At 49.0% G+C, this 19,412-nt stretch overlaps 2 protein-coding genes and 1 long non-coding RNA gene across 5 annotated transcripts; 2 read left to right on the top strand and 1 right to left on the bottom strand.

Annotated features, from left to right (window-relative positions):
* Nucleotides 1-225: 225 nt before the first annotated feature.
* Nucleotides 226-10,008, bottom strand: STYXL1 (serine/threonine/tyrosine interacting like 1). Its single transcript, XM_035343204.1, has 9 exons — nt 9,864-10,008; nt 9,040-9,101; nt 8,469-8,595; nt 8,202-8,258; nt 7,128-7,273; nt 5,621-5,766; nt 4,464-4,558; nt 2,604-2,713; nt 226-482 (listed from the first exon to the last, which is right to left on the bottom strand). Exons 1-9 carry the CDS (start codon nt 9,964-9,966, stop codon nt 351-353), a joined length of 978 nt encoding a protein of 325 aa, XP_035199095.1. The 5' UTR covers nt 9,967-10,008; the 3' UTR covers nt 226-350.
* LOC118176291 lies at nt 1,273-7,433 on the top strand. 3 transcript variants are annotated; one of them, XR_004755331.1, is made up of 5 exons: nt 1,273-1,706; nt 2,994-3,074; nt 3,805-3,883; nt 4,797-5,113; nt 7,203-7,433. It is a non-coding gene; the product is annotated as an uncharacterized LOC118176291 (long non-coding RNA). The 3 variants fall into 3 exon arrangements; XR_004755332.1 differs by lacking the exon at nt 1,273-1,706 and having other exon boundaries at nt 2,722-3,074; nt 4,921-5,113; XR_004755330.1 differs by lacking the exon at nt 1,273-1,706 and having other exon boundaries at nt 2,722-3,074.
* Nucleotides 10,009-10,111: 103 nt separating the features above from the next.
* MDH2 (malate dehydrogenase 2) lies at nt 10,112-18,763 on the top strand. Its single transcript, XM_035343203.1, has 9 exons — nt 10,112-10,274; nt 12,048-12,216; nt 13,147-13,230; nt 14,206-14,315; nt 14,821-14,946; nt 15,601-15,678; nt 16,852-16,951; nt 17,370-17,521; nt 18,456-18,763. The coding sequence occupies exons 1-9, from the start codon at nt 10,203-10,205 to the stop codon at nt 18,585-18,587; spliced, it is 1,023 nt and encodes a 340-aa protein (XP_035199094.1). The 5' UTR covers nt 10,112-10,202; the 3' UTR covers nt 18,588-18,763.
* Nucleotides 18,764-19,412: the final 649 nt, after the last annotated feature.

Here is a 19,412-nt window from a genome sequence, read left to right as displayed (position 1 = left end):
TCAAACTCTAAATTTGCCTTTTCAGACAGAATGCTAACGACTTCCCCGTAGCTGGGGCAGGAAGCAGGCCCGATAACGTGGCCATAAACCCGCTGGCGTACAAAGGAGGCAAGCGGTGCTGAACGGGCCGCATCCTGCAGGCCTCGCCTTCCCCAAACCACCACCTTCAGCAATGCAGGCCAGCTCCCCTCATGGCTCCAAAACTTCACCCAGTATAATAAGAGCTAAAGATGAAGGAATCCCATTACGTTCAGAGCTTTTTCAACTGATTTCCATTGACCTTCTACCTACGGGACAGATGGTGGCGTGGACAGGGAAGCGTCTTCCCCTGCTGGGTGTTCCCTGTGCTGTCAATAGTTTGGTTCAGAGATGTCTGTGATCGTGGTGCCGTAGATTCGGGCCTCCCAGTCTGAAAGCTGTTTCACAAAGCCCCGGTGCGGTCTCATGTTCTCTTTGCATTTCAGAACGTGATCCCAAGCTTTCTGTAAGTAGCAAGAAAGCAAAGAAGCGTTAGAAATTTGAGCTGAAAATTAATTTACTGTAGTTACGCTAAGCAGCTACATTTATGAACAAGACAGCTTTGTATTTACTGCCCGTGATAGACTTTGGCAGATAAGACTTTGGCTACCAAAGCAGGGACATAACGGATCCAGATGCGAACTTCAGAGAAGCCTTTCATCTTTATACCCGGCTTTCCTGGCTATGAGGATAGCTCGTGCTTCATTCATTAGCTGGCGTGTTTCTTGTATAGTTTACACCGACAGAGCAGTGCAGTCCTGGATTTTCTGCTCTAAAAAGCCATTCCTTCCATGGGTGATAAGCGAAGCAGTGAAGTATCAGCTATTTACAGGCTAGAAGCAAAGGTTTTCACATTTCTGGACTGGCGTGACCTGATGTGGCAGAGCAGCTATTAAGCTCCAGTTATCCCACCACGTTAATTACAGCCATCTTAATGATTTGTTAGTTCCGTGTAATCAGCTAGGAACTCTGCTACACAGAGGGCAAATCCGCCAGCATTACTCTGCTCTGCTCAGCTACGTCCCGGGGTTTACCCAGCAGTGCTCATCTTCCTGCTTATTCCCCCCAGCAATCAGAGGATTGCTTAAGCGTAATGATACCAAAGGTCAAAAGATAGTGCTCCACGGGTTTGGTTTTTTTCTAATCTCAGCAATTCTGCAGGCTCCGAACCTCATCTCCCAATATTGACTCCTCTGCCCGTGGTGTGTCTGTAGTTCCCCTGAACCCCGCAGGTCTACTCCGATCACCAACAGAGTAAGGGGCCACACGTCCCAAATCTGTGTTTCTTTTGCAATATCTCTGGAAATTTTCAAAGATCTCTGCCCAGATTGGGTGAAGGATCACACAGGAATCTGTCGTGCTGCTTCAGTCTGCAAGAAACGAACTTGCCTGCCAGGAAAATCCCCCAGGAAAGCTTTGCCCAGGCCAGCTGCAGGACACCGCGGTGCTCAGCAAAACGCCGAGACCAACCTGTTGATACCAACTGGGAGAAACTGCAAGGATCAGCTTTGACTTTTGCTCTGCCATCGCAAGCATCTCTGGCAGTTTAGCATGCAGGGGAAAACAGCAAGGGAATGGTTATCGATGTGCCGGAGCAATCACACCCAGCATGACTAGCAGAGACCAAATGGTGTCTGCTGCCCAGCTGGCACACTCAACCTGAAATTACCCTTTGGCACACACCGATGGTAAGAGATTTCCTCTTATGTTGCAAATGTTTGCACAAAATCAATTAAATGATTAGATACAGACCCAGCTCCAGTGAAGCTTGAATCAATCCTTTCAAGCTCCCAAAGGAGGTCATGCTTTCCAAACAAAGACAAGACTTTTAAGGAGAAACCTCTCAGTTCTCGTGGGAAAAAGGCTGCTCTGTGCCAAGCAGGCAGCACGAGCTGGTGCCTACAGCAGCACAGTGCCTGTGCTTTGTACGCAAAGGGATAAAGGGCTGGCATCTGGGGAGAGGCTGCCAGTCTCACCACGCCACAGGGTCACTCTCAGCCTTCATTCCTTATTTTTTGTATGTTATTCAGAGCTCTGGAACAGAATGTACCATCCTTTTCACCTGTGTGTCCCTCCCGGGCTAGTGTTATCCCACTCCTGATTTCTTTACAGTAGTGCCTGTGGGAGGGGACTGCTTCTGGGGAAATAAAGCAAGGTTTCAGAAGTCAGTGCCGATGAGCCCAGCGGTAAATCAGCTCTGCAAGCACTGGGGTGTGAAAGTCCCTGTAACCACCTGGCATTAAGAGATGGGATTAAGTCTGGTAGCTTCCAGATACTCTTTTTCTCGGATCCAGGAGAGTGGAAGAGCTAAGATCTATAATCTGCTTTATTTTTATAGCCCTGTAATTAAGTAGGGAAATACAAGAATATCACAGGTGCCAGGTAAGAGCTCCAAAATCGCACCTACGCTGCCTCCTAAAGGTACAAGATCCAACTGATGTAATAGAATCTCTTACATTATCAGGTGGATAGTCCGCATGAATGCACAGAAAATTTCTTTCTCGTTAACACAGAAAAGAGGCTTTGGGGACAGAAATAAACTGCAGACCCAGCCAGTATCTGTGGGAAGTATGACAGTGATGTACCTTCAGGGAAAACTGGTGGGAATGCATAAGATAGGCCATGGTTGCTGTGCTGCTCCGGCTTATCCCCAGGCTAGAGAACACCAGCACTGCTCCGAGATCCAGCTGGGCATCTGAGTAAAGAAATGCCAATCACAGATTAGTGATCTGGGAAATGAAACTTCCAATCGTAAAGCCAAGCTCTAATCCAGTGAAAACTGACAGGCAGCTAGCCTGAGAGACAGGAACCATCATGAACCCTGATAGGAACAGATGGGCACTGCCAGCTTTTGTTTCTGTAACCATTTGCCTTTCTTAAAACCACACTGAGTTAAAAAGTGGCTTTTTTGAGGACCAGAATCAAATGACAATGATCAGTCAATGCTTCGTGACAGATCAGTGTCGCTTTTTTAGCAGGTAGCTGTGATGAAAAGTGGCCCACCAGGACCAAGCAGCTGTGGTCAGCATCACATCAGCAACTCAAAACTCTTCCAGGTAGGTTTAAAGCTAACAAAATCTCTGTTGATGCAAACCTCACTGTTGCCCACTCAAGCTGGAGGAATCAGCTCTCAAACTGGAAGGGACTTGGACTTCAAATCCCTTACCCCTCTGTGGGGATCACCAGTGGGAAGCACGTGCATGGCGGTTAGGGCACTGTTCTTTTCACGTCGTGGATGCCTTGCAGTGAAAATGTGTAAGGCCAGCAAACTCATTTTCTACAGAAGCCAAGCCCACTTGGCTGAGGATGCTGTCATTCACTGCTAACCACATCAACTCTGCTACCTGTGCCTGAAAGGTTCTGTAATTTATTAATAAACCTTTTAATTCTTTCCCTCCCTCTCCAGAGTAGACAGCACAACGTGTTTCTGGAATATCAGCAACTGTGCTCTACAATTCGTGGGGCAAAGCCTAGTCTGCTGTTGCCGAGAGGTTGTTTTTGTTGTTTGTTTGTTTTTCTTCCAAGCACTCTTCCAGGCTGGGAAAAAAACGTGGGGCAAAATGCAGGACAAGTAAGTGGATACCAACGTTTGGGTTTCAATGCATGCATGCAGTTTAGGACTACGGGATTATATCCTCAGCTTTCACTTCCTTGTTTCTTTGTGTCCAATTTCTGATTTTGTACTTGCATTACAAGTTCTGTGGGGACAGAGTGGTCTTTTGCCCCTGCGTCTGTACGGCACTTAGCACAGCAGGGCCTTGGTCTGTGGCAGATGCTGTTTTGTAGGCACAGTACAAGACAGTGATGCAGGTGGGCACCATCACAGGACGAAGCTGCAGGAACTATGTCTGCCGTGCTGCTGCAGGTACCGCGCTGGGATGTTTTTCTTTGTCCTCTCTGATACAATCGGCTGACGGCAGGTTTATGCTGTCCAACCTGAAAGTTTCCCTGGGCCCTACAGTGAGTCTGCACTGCAAACCCCAAGGGCTGAGAGCATCTCATGGTAAGTTCTCCAGTGTGCATCACAGCCCTGTTCAAATAAAGCTCTGGTGGTTGAGGATTCGGGCTGGTGAGTCAAACAGTTGTATTTAAAAACAAATGAATGGGAGGGAATCTTATGAAGCCCTCACAGACATCGTATCCCGAAGCCTTCTCACACCTAGTGGAAAGCTCACTGCTATCCCAGAGTGAGATATTCTTTAAAGAGAGTACTCTCTGTCAGGAACGTCAGTGTCAGATGCCCTCTAAAATCTCCTCTCTGTCAGGCTGGTTACTGAGACAGCTCTGGTATACATTAGGGTGTGGGCTGCCTTGGGAGTATACTGAGATCTTGAAAGATTACGACCCTCCCGTTTGAGCTTCCTGCTGGAGTCAATTGCAGTCACTCCCATTTAATATCTTAGAGTGAACAAGGGCTCAGGAATTCCAGATCAGGAACAACTCACCTATGAAATGACAAATGGTGGGAAAGGAAGAAAAAAGATTTGCTTCAAGTGAATCTGGAACAGATATATGGAGATATTTGCCTTCTTCTGCAAACCTGTAAAAAGAGCACGCAGCGTTACGTGGGCCAACAAAGCAACTGTGGGGAAAAATTGTTTGTTGGAGGCAAGCTGATAATTTTTTTTGCTGTTACATGTGTCAGTTTTTCATCATTAACTTTACAATAAGGGATTGTTATGGCAAGACACTGAGGCACATGTAATACAGAACCAGCTCAATTACTGACTTTCCATTCCACATGGTATCAGCATTGATGCCTTAACTTTATCCTACAGCTTCCTTTATCCCAGGGCTAAATGAAAACAGATGAACTGAAAGCAAGAGTGCCTTCGCAGCATGCATGCTAGCAGTTTTGTCAACAGGGCTCCATGATTTACTTCATGTGGTTTTCTATGACAGCATCCTTCTGCTTCTAGAAGCTCAGAGAACTCAGCTCAGAGAACTAATGGCACAAACACCGGTGAGGCATTTCTGAAATGTGAAAGCACATCACACAGACGGCATGGGGAGATCACACAGAGTGCAGAGACCTTTGATGTCTTCCTCTGGAACCAGAGGCAGGAGAAATGCCTGCTGGTACACATGTCCTGAGGTAAGTAACTGGACTTGTTGCTTACTTTGTTTTGGCCAAGACCCTGAGAAACGCCACTGGATTTTTCACTGGGTGAAATGACACTTCCAGCACGGCCTGACTGAGCTGAGTGGTCATGGACAGAAGCAGGTAAGGAAGGAAGATGAACAATGAGAAACATCAGTGATTTAGCTTTTACACTGATGGGTTTGTAAGATTTTGCTCGGAAAGCTACTCAGTGGTGTAGGTTCTACCTGAAGGATGGGGGCATGTTACAGACTGGAAGTGCCGAGGACCTCCCAGTCCTCTCACCTAATCCATCCATGTCACAGTAGATGGCTACAGGAAAGCATTGCTGCTACGCAAACTCTTCCTATGCAAGTAGAGATCACAAAATTGAGCGTGAAATAGCACTCAAATCTGCAGTGAAAAAACAGTTTCCCTTGGAAATTTATAGGCGCTCACTGCTGTGATGCTGTGCCACCTCACAGGCACAGCCATCGGCGAGAATACACCCTGAAAACTTACAGTGCTGCAGGCTGCTCAGAAATATTGACTTGTGCTTTGATCTTCAAATCTTTCTGAATCTGTTGGTCACAGGCCTGCTTGAAATTGCCCATGTATAACTTTGCAGGAAGTATTTCTACAGGGTACAGCTGGAAGTTGTCTAGTTCCTGCAAGGAGAGAAGCGTGGGCTCAGTTCAGAGCATATTTGCTCTTTTAGCTCCTTAAACAGAAGTCACGTAGAGAAATGAACACACACTTAGTCAACAGCCCATGACACATTTGAATGTAATGATGCATTCAATCTCCCGGACGTTCTGAAATATTGAAGTCTTGCTAGATTTAGTGAGAATAATTAACAGAAATGCTTTCATTGTGGCATTGCTTGAAACAAATCCTAACTAAACAGGTGGAAGAATATATTCTTTGCAATGTCTGGAGGAACCACAGCGTAATGGATTCATTTGATGTTTTCCCCCATTATTGTTCACAAGGCCAGCTGAAACCATCTGCCACCTGCAGAGCTGCAGGTGCAACGTCGTGGCACAGCACAAGTCCACAGAGATTTTGGCTTTGTGCTGCAGAAAGGCTGAGAACAAAAATTACAAGTAGGCAGCAGTGCTTCTACATCCATAACCGATACCCCAGAATGCTGCATCAGAGCAAAACAGCAGCACAAAAACGTAAAGCCACAGAGAACAGCTTAAACTGAGCTGAGGAGGTAATTCTGTGTCCAGCTGAATCTGCTGGGGGAGTTTAGCAGTTTGCTACCCCTCACGAAGGAGCACGGTGAATTCATTTTCTGTGCTGTAGCATCCCACAAGGTTAGCTCTGTGTCGCGGGCTGCTTCGTGCGAATCAGATGTGAAGTAGTAGGAATCAGGACAAAGGATGTTGCTGTGCAGTGCCCTCTACGTTTGCCCTGCTGCAGGTCCTGTTCTGTATGTGAAAATAGGGCAATTGTTTCTCCTAAGTTAAACAGATCCATGTTTGCAGGTGAAACCAAACAATTAGGATACCAGCGTTCCAGTGGATGGCTCTTTTCTTTCTGGGCCTCTTGAAGCAACGCTTCATTTGCTTTGTGACCCTTCCAGACGAAAAGCTTTATAGGCATGAAATACAGTGCTCGATAGTTGCACCTCTGTCTGGAAACACTTACTGTGTAACATCTCAGATAACCTCATAGAAAAGAGATTAAAGAGGAGCCTGCCTTATTTCATCGTTAGCTACTGTTTGTTTAGTTATCTGCACTCGCCAGTAGGCCAATTTTGGGGTTATCAGAGGAGGCTTCCCTGGTTGTTTCCATGAGCTAGCTTCACGCAATAGAAGAGGAAAAAAAAAGACAGTGTGGCTGCAAAAGAATTTGTGGTGACACTCGGGGGAAGAACAGTAATTCAAATTACATTTAATTCCTTTGTTTGAAATTACTCTGATAGCAGGCTTACAGCACCACTTAGCTATTCATTAGCTATCATCAGATGAATACGAATTGAATGCTTGTGTCTTTTACTTGCAAATTGGCCTAGTCTCACCTGAGGCATCCACAGTATCTTCTGGGTAGTCAGAAAATGATAGCAAGCTGAAAACCGCTTGTATCCTCCCCTCAGGACGAGCACAGGGTGGCGGGTGAACTGCTGTAAGCTTCTGGCGTGTCGGACGGCAGTTCCTTCCTCGGCATCTAATGAGATCAAAAAGCTATTTGCTGGTGCAGGTTTAGTGCGCCTCTAACAGCCCTGGGGGCTAAGTCTGGCCCTCTGGCACCACCAGCAAACTCCTTTTCATTTCATCTAATGGTCTGTAGAAAGCCTCGTTAAAAGCTAGACTTATTATTTATTTAACTGTTGCTGCAGGTCGGTAACAAGGAATGCTGCTGCTCACCTCTAGTCCTGTTCCTCTCCTCTTTTCTTTTGTAAGTCCAAATAAAGTTTTTATTCTCTCCCCATTATTCTTTGGGAAATGCTTGTAGTAAGTTCCCATAATAGCAAAGCATTATTAGTGTAAATCTTGCAATTTTAGTTGCATGGAGACCCTTTTCTATAGTCTGCAAAGGGAAGTGAAAGAGGTGTCTTGAACATGTTCTTCCCAAGCGTTTCAAACACTCCCTCAGCGAAGCAAATCACATGAGAGACGGTTGCGCCCTCTCCTTCTCCCACTGGATCCATCCAGGTTGCCTCTTTCTAAGCTTTAGGAACAGATGAGCACAACAGAAACCTGCTTCTGCTTCTTCACACCTTCCCTTGCTAATGTCTCGTCACCAAGCATTTATGAATGTGCTTGCTTTGTCCGTTCTGCTTACACTCCTTTTTTCTTAAAAATCGGGGCGTGGGCTACACGTAGTCTTTGCTAAAACTGCAGTAGCCTTCATACAGCTAGTTGGAGCCAAACAAACCTAAAGAAGTGGTTCTGCAAACAGAGCTCCTTGCTAGAGGATGTGTTGCAACTGTACATTTCCATGGTTCAAGGAAGACTGAACAATTACAGGGAAAAGTTTCCAGCTTTTCACACTTTTCAGTGAACTCCATTACCTCAGCACCCGCGTTAAAGCTACGTCTTCTTCAATGTGATAATGTGAAGGTTTCGTAACCCTCAGAGAAGGAAATACTCACTCTGTGAACATAAGGAACTTGAGTCAGTGTTTGCAGTCTCTGAAGAACCATTGCTCCCTGAAAGGAAATCGTTGGACAAGCCCAATTTCAGTGAGATGTGAAAAAATAAAAGTAATTTTAAAAAATCAGTTCCTTAGATGCAACAACTTCAGAGGGATCAGTCTACAGACAGGAAAGCAGGCCTGCCAGGAAGCTTGCAAAAGTAATGAGGAGTGGGAAGAATACCCATCCTGCAGTGAGGTCCTCACTGACGTGAGTCACAGGTACCTTTTTCTTTCTCCTCTTCCTCATCGTCAGGTAAGTCTAAAGAGCTGGTCTCGCAGTCATACACCACGCAGTATCTGACACACGCAAGCTCCTCTGAATCCGGCACCAGGTACTCCCCTGTAGGACTCTGACAAAATCACAGGAGAATTCTATCAGGAGCACAGCTCCACATTTTTCTTACAGCACCAGCAAGAGGAGAAGGGTTTGGGGCTACGCCTGCGCTTTATGCTGAAAGGCCCAGGTAGAATTCAGAAATCATGCAGACTACTCCAGATTGCTTCATCTGCTGCAGTGGTAAAGATGTCAGCACTGTCCTTTGTGAGACAAGCCTGCAATATGTCAGTTCTTGTGCAATATTTTCCTGATACACAGCCTCAGCGTGCCAGTCCTCTGGGCTACTGGAGCCAGCTCTTCTGTGTGACAGAACACGTCCCCCCAGCGGCAGAACTGGAACATGGCTGAAGCGGGCAGGGGAGAGGCGAGGACAACTCCCTTGTTTTTTAAGCCAATTTCATGTACTGCTAATTGCCAAGTGCAGAGATTATTTACACAAACTGCAATCCTTCCTCACCTGTTTAATCTTGCGTGCTGTAACGATGTGGCTCTCGTTGTACTCGCGCTGAGTACGGGCATCTGGAAAAAAAAAAAAAAAAAAAAGGATAACCAAGGCAGAGGAATTGGCTTATTTGATGCTTTTAAAGTAGAATCCTGCTTCTAATTCAGCCAATGGGAATTCGGGTACCAATATCAGCAAGAGAAAGGCTCTGTTATAAACTGAGACTTTACACATGGATAAACAACCCCCAACACCGATGTGATTCTAAACATGAGCAACGCCAGGCAATGCCAACAGCCCCGGAGCTGCCCTGAGTGCAGTGCTGTGCCCTCCAGCACCTCCTGAGGAGGGCACACGGCAGGGACCCCATCCTGCTCCCAATCTGCCTGACCCCCTGACCAAAAGGTGCAGTGTGCGGCCCCACTTGGGGGCTCTGGGCACCCCAAAGGCCACAAACAGTTATCAGCACGCTTTATGCGATGGCCAGCAGCTCTCATCCGCCTGCCAGCACGGCCAAGGCAGGGGAATGGAGGGGGTCAGGGAGTGGGGAGCTGGATGCAGGATGGAGTTGAAGCTGCAGCCAGGATTTATGCAGGCAGAACACTTCCTTATTTATATTTGATTCCCACTGTGGGGCCAAGTGCCACACGCGGCTGCTTTTTGCTCCGTGTGAAGGACGAAAGCAGAGCAGCCCTGCCTCACGGTGTGGAACAGGGCAGCCAAACTCCCTCACGCAAGGCCTTGGTGACCCGGAGGGGGTGCGTGAGCGCTCCTCCGCGTCCCCCTGCGCCCCACGAGCCCCGTGCGGCAGCACAGCTCCCGCCCGTGGGAGTCCTCACCCAGCAGGCTGAGGTAGTTGGGCTCGGCCAGCCTGGGCAGGCGGCGGTGCTGGTGCAGGGCGTTGTAGAGGCGGCCGGGCTCGCACAGCAGCACCCCCGCCATGGCGCCCCGCGGACCAGGCCGCGCTCCCCTCGTTGCCAGGGCAACGCCGGGCCCCGAGGGTTGCCATGGGGATTGACGTCACGCCCAAACCTCGCGATGCTTCCTATCCTGGGCCGCTGGGGGGGGGCGAGGGAGATCTCGCGAGACGTGGCGGCGGGAACGGCGGAAGTCTCGCGAGAGGCGGCGCGGTGGAGGTCGTTGGAGTCGCCGCCGCTGCCGCTGCCGCCGCCGCCGCCATGCTGCCCCGCCTCGCCCGCCCCGCCGCCGCCGCCGCCGCCCTGCGCCGAGGCCTGGCCACCTCCGGGCCGGTGGGTGCTGGGGGGACGGGGGGCAGGCGGGGAGGGGGCTAGGGCTGGGGTTGGGGGGGCTGGGGGGGGGAGCTGGGAGCTGTGCCCTGTCAGGGGGAGGTGGCTGGGGGTGATGGGGGGGGGGGAGCTGGGGGCAGGTTGTAGGGATCGGCCCGGGGGTGGAGATGGGGATGGGGGGGGGGGAGCTGGGAGCTGGTACAGGCAGGGGGAGGTGGAACGGGTTGCCCAGGGGTGATGGAGGAGCTGGGAGCAGGTTGCGGGGCTTGGTTTAGGGTGATGATGGTGAGGGAGCTGGGTTCAGTCAGGAAGAGGTGGTGGTGGGGTGCCTGGGGTTGGGGGAAGCAGGGAGCAGGGCCCTGGCAGGGGGAAGTGGCAGGGGATGAGGGTGAGGCAGCTGGTGGGGCTCAGCCCAGGGATGATGTGAGGGAGCTGGGAGGCTCAGCCTGGCCCTGCACAGTGCGGGCTGTCCCTGTGCGCCTCCTGGCTGGGGAGCTCGCACCTGGCCCCCCTCACAGTGGGTGCTCAGTGTCCGAGTGCTGGGTGATCCCCTCAGTGAGGGTGTGCGGGGAGAGGTGCCAGGCTCCACACTGCTCCCTTTCCCTCCTGAGTGTGTGCCCCAGCTCTCAGTGCACTAAGAGACAGGGTGGTAGTTGCAGCTTTAGTGGTAAACCATAATATGCAGGTATCCTTGAGCTCAAGGAGTGTTCAGACCACGCTCTCGGACACATGGTCTGATTTTTGGGTGGTGCTGTGCAGAGCCTTGTCCTTGTGGGCCCCTTCTAGCTGGGGATATTCTGATCTGGGGCTCCTGATGGCAGGAAGGGCTGGGGCTGGGGCTGGGGGGGACCTCTGCCATCAAAAGGAGACAGCTCTGCAGTGCCATGTGACAGAACGGCTATCGGAGCCATAAAGATATGCCCTACAAGAGAGAACGGTGTAATTATTAGGAATTACATTTAATAGCAGTGAGTTTTGACTTAATGGCATCAGCCCAGTCATAAATGCGGGGCACAGCAATGATTAATGCTAGACTTTGCTTTCCCCTGAAGAGTTTTTTGCTAAATTGCATTTGTTGCAGTAGCAAGGACGCTGAGCTGAAGTTGATTAGCTTCTGGGCGGATTATTTCTTGTCAGAGCATAATAATTACACTGTTCATGCGGGGCCTTGGAGCAATTAGGGCTTTATCTGGTAAGGCAACGTGATGCAGAACGTCACCGATCATTCTGTTAGCACGTTCCGTCTGCAGGAGCCTCTGGTCCTCACCGAGCTTGTCAGAACATCCCATTTTACGCTTCCTCTTCTCTTTTAAAGGAGCTTTCCTCTTATTTCACAATGGGAGGGAGTCTTCAAGAGAAATAACATTGTTCCAGAGGACACATTAGAATAAAATTGGTTCACCAGAGCAACAAAGCAGGGTCGATTTAACTTCACGTTTGACCAAAGCTGGGATTTGGTCCCTTGGTGTTCTCAGAAGCCTGCAGCTGAGCAGAGCTGATCCTCTGGTTCCTCTGCCTAGCCTCGCTCCTTCCTCAGCTTCAGATCCCAAAGAACATCTGCAGCTGATGTGTCCGGGCAGGGAATCTCAGGACTCTTTGGGAAGCAGTTACGATGATCACTTTGTGTGCTTAGGCAATCCAGTTTGCGTAGTGCTCGATAAAGAAGTTGGGAAACAGAACGAAAAGCAAAGAAAGCGTGGTGAAATCCGCGGGGTCACTTCTGCAGTCACTAGCAAAACGTCTCTTCAGTGAGTTTCTCTATTTTTTTTTCCTCAGAACAATGCCAAGGTGGCAGTGCTGGGGGCATCGGGAGGGATTGGCCAGCCTCTGTCGCTCCTCCTGAAGAACAGCCCGCTGGTGAGCAGGCTCAGCCTCTACGACATCGCTCACACTCCCGGCGTCGCCGCTGACCTCAGCCACATTGAGACGAGAGCGACCGTCAAAGGTTTGTAGGGCTGCCCTCAGGCGTGCGGGGCCTGCTGCCGCCCCTCGTGGGAAAGGGGATCTGAGCCTGCTGCTGGCAGCTGGGGGAGCTTTTTTCCTCAAGCAAGGCTAATTAGGGCAGGAAATATTCAGTAAAGTCATATGGGGGGGGAAATCTGAGCATTGGATTTAAAAGTTTGTCTACAAGCTGACGCACTCTGGGTGCCTCCATGAACTGTATGTCACTAAAAGGTGACGTTTTACTTGGGTGTGCCTGTCTGTCCTGCTCTTGTGAGACCCCACCTGGAGCCCTGCCCCCAGCACAAGGACAGGGAGCTGTTAGAGCCGGTCCAGAGGAGGCCGTGAGGATGCTCAGAAGCTGGAGCTCCTCTGCTGTGGAGCCAGGCTGGGGGAGTTGGGGGTGTTCAGCCTGGAGAGGAGAAGGCTCCGGGGAGATCTCACAGCGGCCTGCCGGGGCCTAAAGGGGGCTGCAGAAAAGCTGTGGAGGGATTCTGTCAGGAATGTCGGGATGGGGGAATGGCTTTAAACTAAAAGAGGGGAGATTTAGATTAGATCTAAGGAGTAAATTCTTCTGGGTGATCTTTAAGGTCCCTTCCAAGCCCAGCCACTCTGATTCTATGTGCTGGGAGCGCTGGCTGTAGTGCCCAGCTCGGGTTTTAGGGCAGCGCATGTTCTGTGTACGCAGCGGGATGGACGGGCTGTTTGCACACAGATGGAGGTTCCCACCACTCTTACTCTTTGAGTTTTGAAACAAGGAAGATAAAACATCAGATTGGGTCCATCCTTAGCTTTACTGTGTTGTTTCTCAGCATGAGTCTGAATTGAGGGATAAATTAAAATCAGAATTGAGTGCCTTTAGGTATAATTTTGTACTTGAAGCCGTCGGATACTTAGTGACAAAACCATAACATCTGAATGTCTTCCATTCCAGGCTTCCTGGGACCCGAGCAGTTGCCAGAATGTTTGAAGGGCTGTGATGTTGTAGTTATTCCTGCTGGAGTCCCCAGAAAGCCAGGTATGTTCTCCCCAGGGCTTCGCTGCCGTGCCTCTGCAGTACTTCTGTTCAAGTGGCTGGTGCTTCACGGTACTTCCCTTGTTGGTTGGGATGTGAGCGGGCTGGTAATGACGCTGCCCTAGAGCTTGGTGTGGTGGCAGGCACCTCAGTTAGCCTTTGTCTTAGATTGTCACTTGTAAAACAGGGACAAACACTGATTTCTGGGGTTCCTGTGGAAGGGTGAGACGTGAAGACTTCTCACTGCAAGTGATCCAGAATCTCCCCATAGGATTTCTTGCCCAGTGCAATGCCATGTTCAACAACTGGTTCTTTGATTCCTTTCTCAGCTGAAGAATAATAATCTATTTGTTCTGCATTAATTGTGTGGTAACTTCTCTGAGCATCTCTGAATGAATGCTCTTAAGTCTTCCTCGTATCCCTGATTTGTTCCATTTCCACTCTTGTTTTTAGTATCCTATTGGGAATGTCACAAAAGCCTAGACTTTAATTTCTTGCTCATCCTGATTTTGTATTTTTCATGGCTAAAGTGGTTGCTGCAGCAGAAACGGGAGGTGCCACTTCTGCATCTAGCAGTGTTTTGCACGGAGCAATTAACATTTGAGCTGTAGTTGTGGAGGTGACTTCAGAGGGGAGGAGAATTCACCCGAGGAGCCGTTAGGCTGCGCTGAGCACCCCGGTACCGATGCAAGTCCGCAGGGTGATACACCACCTCCGGCTGAAGGGCAGCCCGATAGCTGGCAGCCGGGCCGGTCGCTGCAGAAAAGCGCTGATCTGTCTGAAAGGGCAGGTAGCTTTTATCAGTGAGTTACCTTTGGAGCCAGTTCCTTACTGCAGCTGGGGAGCTTTCTCTTGATAGCTGAAACCAGGAGCTGAAGCTGGCGTATCGCTGTCCAGAGCAGAACGCTCTTTGATTGGGTAGCTTGCCCTTTAGTGAATAGGCTGCGGGTAACTTAAAATACTCTGGGTGTGTTCTAGGTATGACCCGCGATGACCTGTTCAACACCAACGCTAGCATTGTTGCTACTTTGACATCTGCCTGTGCGAAGCACTGTCCAGAAGCCATGATCTGTGTTATCTCTAACCCGGTAAGCATTTCCTGGAGACCTTCAAAATGTAGAGAAGAAAATCCAAACCGAGAACACTGGAGCAATCTGTGAGCCCCTGTTAGTTTTGGGCAGTATCCTTAAGGTTTATAAAGAGTTTGTAAGGGGGAAAAAAACTAAAAGCCTGGCTCTGTCAACACGCTTTTCTTGGGCTGTATCAAAATCAGGTTAAACTTAGATATAAAAGTGCTTGATATCTCAGCCTCTGTTTGACAGTGGTTAGTAGTGCATACTGTTGTGTTAGCTGGAATAGAACAGCTCAGTGAGGGAGGAGCCTTTGTAACATGAATGAACAAGTTACTGCCGTAGTGGTTATTTAAAATAGGCTTGTTTTGGCCTGACTGTAAATTGCTCTTCCTATTAGGAATTGAAGTATTGGGCTAGAGTTGACTTGGAGATGCATTGCTTATTTACTGGCCTGAGCAGTTCACACATTGGCTTCTTTATTAGCCTGGTTTTAATGAATGTTTGCCTGTTTTTCTTGCAGGTAAATTCAACCATCCCAATAACTTCAGAAGTCTTCAAGAAGCACGGTGTGTACAATCCTAACAGAATCTTCGGTGTTACAACACTGGACATTGTCAGAGCGAATACCTTTGTGGCTGAACTAAAGGTACGTCACAGGGAGGGGTGCTGTGTGCTTCTGTCATCAGATCTACCAGAAATGCCTCTAAAATCACTGCACAGAGCTGAAGTAGCTCAGGTTTATGTGGAGCTAGAGCTGAAAGCAACAATTCCCTGTTCCCACTCTCTAGAGGAGCCTGGGGATAGGGTTTCTTGCAAAATGTAGTTCGAGAGACTTTGACCTTTCCTTTCATAGCTCTCCCCTGTGAGCGAGCTGCATGTTTGCCTTAATTCTCTTGGCATTTTCAGCCCTGCTGGTGCAACCAGAGGAGGGGGTTGAATTGTAGTATAGCTTCCTAAGTCACACTGTGCTGCCTGTTACAGGATATTCTCTGGGGTGTCAGGAGGTGTAGCAGTTTCACTGCTCTTAATAGCCCTGGTGGGGTTTGGATCTTTGCTGCAGCTTATTTGAACTTGCTTTAATATTGCTCTGTACTGCCTAAAGTTGTCAGAGTGAATAACCTGGAGCTAACTGTGTACATCTGGCTTTGTCCATGGAGCGTTGCAGCTTCTGAAACTTCTCCCCTGTGTCCCATGGGGGTTTGTGGATGTGTTCAGATACGGAGGGAAGGAAGTGCGGTGGCTTTAAATGTTTTTCTTGTTCCTGTGTCTCAGAATCTGGAAAACTTCATGTTTCCCCTAGGGTTTAGATCCAGCTCGAGTAAGCGTTCCAGTCATTGGTGGCCATGCAGGGAAGACCATCATCCCTCTGATCTCTCAGGTAAGTCACGTAACTGCTGCGTGGTGTTCCTCCTCAGTGAGTTAGAGCTGACGTGAAGTGCCTTTGTGATGGCATGTGGCGTGCTGAGATACAGCCGAGACAGTCTTCCCTGCTTTTGTGGCTCATCTTATTCTGAGATGAGGTGCAAGATACTTGAAGGTAAAGAGCTAAATCTGAACTCCTCTGGGTGGCTTAAATAGCACCACTCTTTTTTCCCTACAGCAGCTCTGGAATAAGAACTGAGGTGTGGTGTGGGTGTTCGGATATCTTGGCAGTGTTTTCTTTTGTGGCTTATTTTTTTGGGTGGCAGTTGTATGGTACGAATGCTTTGCTGCAGCAGAAAAACGAAACTGCTTTTGCCATGGTGGACTAGAAATCCTCCTTCAACAGCCAGTGTTGAAATGGGGAGGCTCAAGTTGTGCAGGGAGACTGCTTCAGAAATGACCGGTTGTTAGAGAGGCTCCCTTCACGCATCTAATCCAGAGTGAAACGCAGCTCTAAAGTGGGCTGCGGCTTCGTGAGGAGACGGCTAGGAGAGGGCCAGAAGCAGCCAGTGGAGAAAGGGCAAAAAGCTCTGCTCTCAGCGAGGAATAAAGTACCCTTCACAGAAGGGCGGTCTGAGGGAATAAGAGCAAGGGCTTTGGAGCTGAATGCTGAGAGGGTGCTTTTGCTAGAGTCAGTCAGGGCGGCCACAGCTGTGCTTAGCAGACTTGGGTAGCTGTGTTTGAAGGTTCACTGACTTCTTAAATACCTCTTGCAGACTGGATCCTTCATAAGGCTCTAGACTTCCATAATGCCACAGTGACCCAAATATTTATAAGGTGGCTTTTTTTTCCCTCCCCTAAGGGCTGTGACATGCTTGGAGGGCACCTGTCTAGTGCAAAGGACTGCGTGGTAGCAAGTAACCATGGGTAGCCCTGCCTTTGCCATCAAACTGAAGTTTGTCTCTGAGCAAACTAGGCATGACTAGCTGTTAGAGTTCTTGCAGCAACCAGAAGCCTCGGTGAATGCAGCTGCTGGCCAGTCTGTCACACCATCTGGGAGCTGGGGTAGCTGATTTTCCCATCTGAGGACTGTTGGTAACGACTGTAGTTGTACGAGAAGTATCACACGAGTGGCCCTCATGTTGGAGGGGTGCTGGTGTTTGATACTAACTTCTTTTTTCTAATCTAGTGCACACCCAAAGTGGACTTCCCTCAGGATCAGCTGGAAAAGCTTACAGGAAGGATTCAAGAAGCTGGCACTGAAGTTGTCAAGGCTAAAGCAGGAGCAGGTTGGTTCTTGGCTACAGCTTCCAAGTAGTTCTTGTTGTCCAGCTGAATGGACGCACTCCTCTTCAGTTTAATCTTATTGACAACTGCGATGCAGAAATAGGAACTGCTGATTGCAATCCTAGCTGCTCTGCCACGTCAGGGACTGCCTGAACTGTGGCACTAGAAGTAGCTCAGTAAGACTAAACATTACCGGATCCCTGAACGTGTGTGACTTCAGAAATCATCTTTAATTAAGCTCTTTCCTCCTGTAAATCTGGTGAACTGCATAGCAGGTGGCTTCTGCCTTATCAAACTGGCTGTGAGCTTGAAGTCAGTGACGCTGCAGCTCTGTAAGCATAGCAGTGTGGAAGCCTTTGATACTAAAACAAGTACTGAATTTAAATGTGATCTGTTCTAAAAATGGTTCGACTTTTACAGGATCTGCTACCTTGTCTATGGCCTACGCTGGAGCTCGCTTTGTCTTCTCCCTGGTGGATGCCATGAACGGAAAGGAAGGGGTTATCGAATGTTCCTTTGTGCGGTCGGAAGAGACAGAGAGCCCCTACTTCTCTACACCTCTGCTGCTGGGAGTACGTGCTTCACGTGGTGGGGCTTAGAAACAGCACTTACTGATGCAGTCTTTGGATTTTGTGGTTTTTACTCAGTGATTTCAATTCGGCCCAGTGCTGAGTATCACTAGATAACGGCTGAACGTATGTTGGAATGGGGTGCTGCTGCTTTTATCTGCTCTCAGGCTGCAGCTCACTGAGGAACCAGCGATTCAGACCTTTCTTAAGAGGTCACATTTGTCCCGAGTTGGTGCCCATTTATGAAGAGCTTTCGTATGGTTAAGGAGAGTTGGCAATCTGGTCTCCTCAGCTTGATCTGCTAGAAGGAAGTTACTCAGAAATGGAGGCGTGTGGGGAAGCACTGTGTGGATTAGGGTTAATAGATTTCCTTCTGAGTTCAGTAGAGGTCCCAAAAGCAGTGTTATTCTAACCCCGTGGGCGGAGTGAAAACAATGACATGGCTGCTGGTGCAAGGGATGGTGTACGTTGTTTTGGGTGGTGGCCGGTGAAGGAATGGATGTAGAGAAGGATTAAGGGGGAAGTGTTTGGATGTAGGTATGAGATATTGGAAACCTAGGAGTGCAACTCCAAAGCAGTTTCAGATTACAAGCCAGTGGCGAATGAAGGGTGTCCACAGAGGAGAGCTGAGTGGGCAGGAGAAGGCACAAAGGAGCAGTTGGTATCAGTCTCCCCTGGAAGGAGCCGAGGGGCTAGCTTCATGTTTCACACCCCAATGAGAACAGTGAATGAGATGTTTGTGAAGGCTCTAGAAGTCGCTACGAATAAAGAAGCTTCAGAGCCTTGCGAGAAAGCACAAGGTTTGCAGACAGTAGAAGAGGCAGAGGTCCTAGGCTGGGTCTCCACCATCTCAGTTGGACTGTAAGTAATCAGGGCTGTTAGGTTGCTCTCTAGGTCATTCAGTGAATGGTTAATCCTTAAATCCTCTTTCCCTCAGAAAAATGGCATTGAGAAGAACCTGGGTATCGGTAAGATCACCCCCTTTGAAGAGAAGATGGTTGCTGAGGCCATGGCTGAGCTGAAGGCTTCTATTAAAAAAGGAGAAGATTTTGCGAAGAACTTCAAGTGAAGAGCTGATGATGGAGAGGAATTCCAACTTCCTTAATTTATTAAGGCATCATGTCACTTTACAACTTCTGATTCAAAGCTCAGGTTTTGACTGAAGTCTGTCTGTACCAGTTTAATGATTGTTGTCAAAGCAGAGTCTAATCATCAATAAAACGGCCTCATTTTTTCAGCGTACCAGCTGGAGTTGTCCTGTTTTTGTCATCTGAAGGCAGAAGCTGCAGGTCTCTGAAGGGTTACCAGTGATAGCAGCCTCTTAAAATGGGTGAGCCCATTGCTGGATTTTGTGAGAGGCATCCCAGGGATGCTCAGCTGTCTTCGCAGAAGGGGAGGTGATAAGGCAGACTGACAGGGATGGGCACTATCGGGTTAAGGAAGCCTAAAGTTGTATTTAGTGTTTAAAATAGGTCCTGTATTTCTTCCCCAAAGCATGAGATCTGACTAGGTAACACTGCTCTCTGGACAGAGGTGATGGAGCCAGGGGAGGTGGCCAGTTTACAAAGCTTCCACCCACAGACTGCTTTCAGGCCTCCTTATTTACTTCCACTGGTCTATGAAAGCTGCAAAATAATCTGCCTTTGAAGTCAAGGCTGGCATTTCACACCTCTGAAGCAAGCTTTGTCTGAAAACCCAACCAGAGAAACTCAGTAATGCGGGCACCGTGCTGCAACAGTAACTGCTCGTGGCCATCCCATCTGGAATTTGGGAAGGATGTTTCCTGCATCGCCTTCCTGGTCCTGCTGCTTGGCTACGCTGCAGTTCCTCCGAGCTCTCAGCTGTGCTGCTGCTTCGGTTTTGTCTCAGGCTGCTTGTTCAGCACAGCAGCTGG

Source organism: Oxyura jamaicensis, chromosome 19, assembly GCF_011077185.1.
Source record: "Oxyura jamaicensis isolate SHBP4307 breed ruddy duck chromosome 19, BPBGC_Ojam_1.0, whole genome shotgun sequence".
Lineage (NCBI taxonomy): Eukaryota > Metazoa > Chordata > Aves > Anseriformes > Anatidae > Oxyura > Oxyura jamaicensis.
This window is presented reverse-complemented; position numbering and strand designations above follow the sequence as displayed.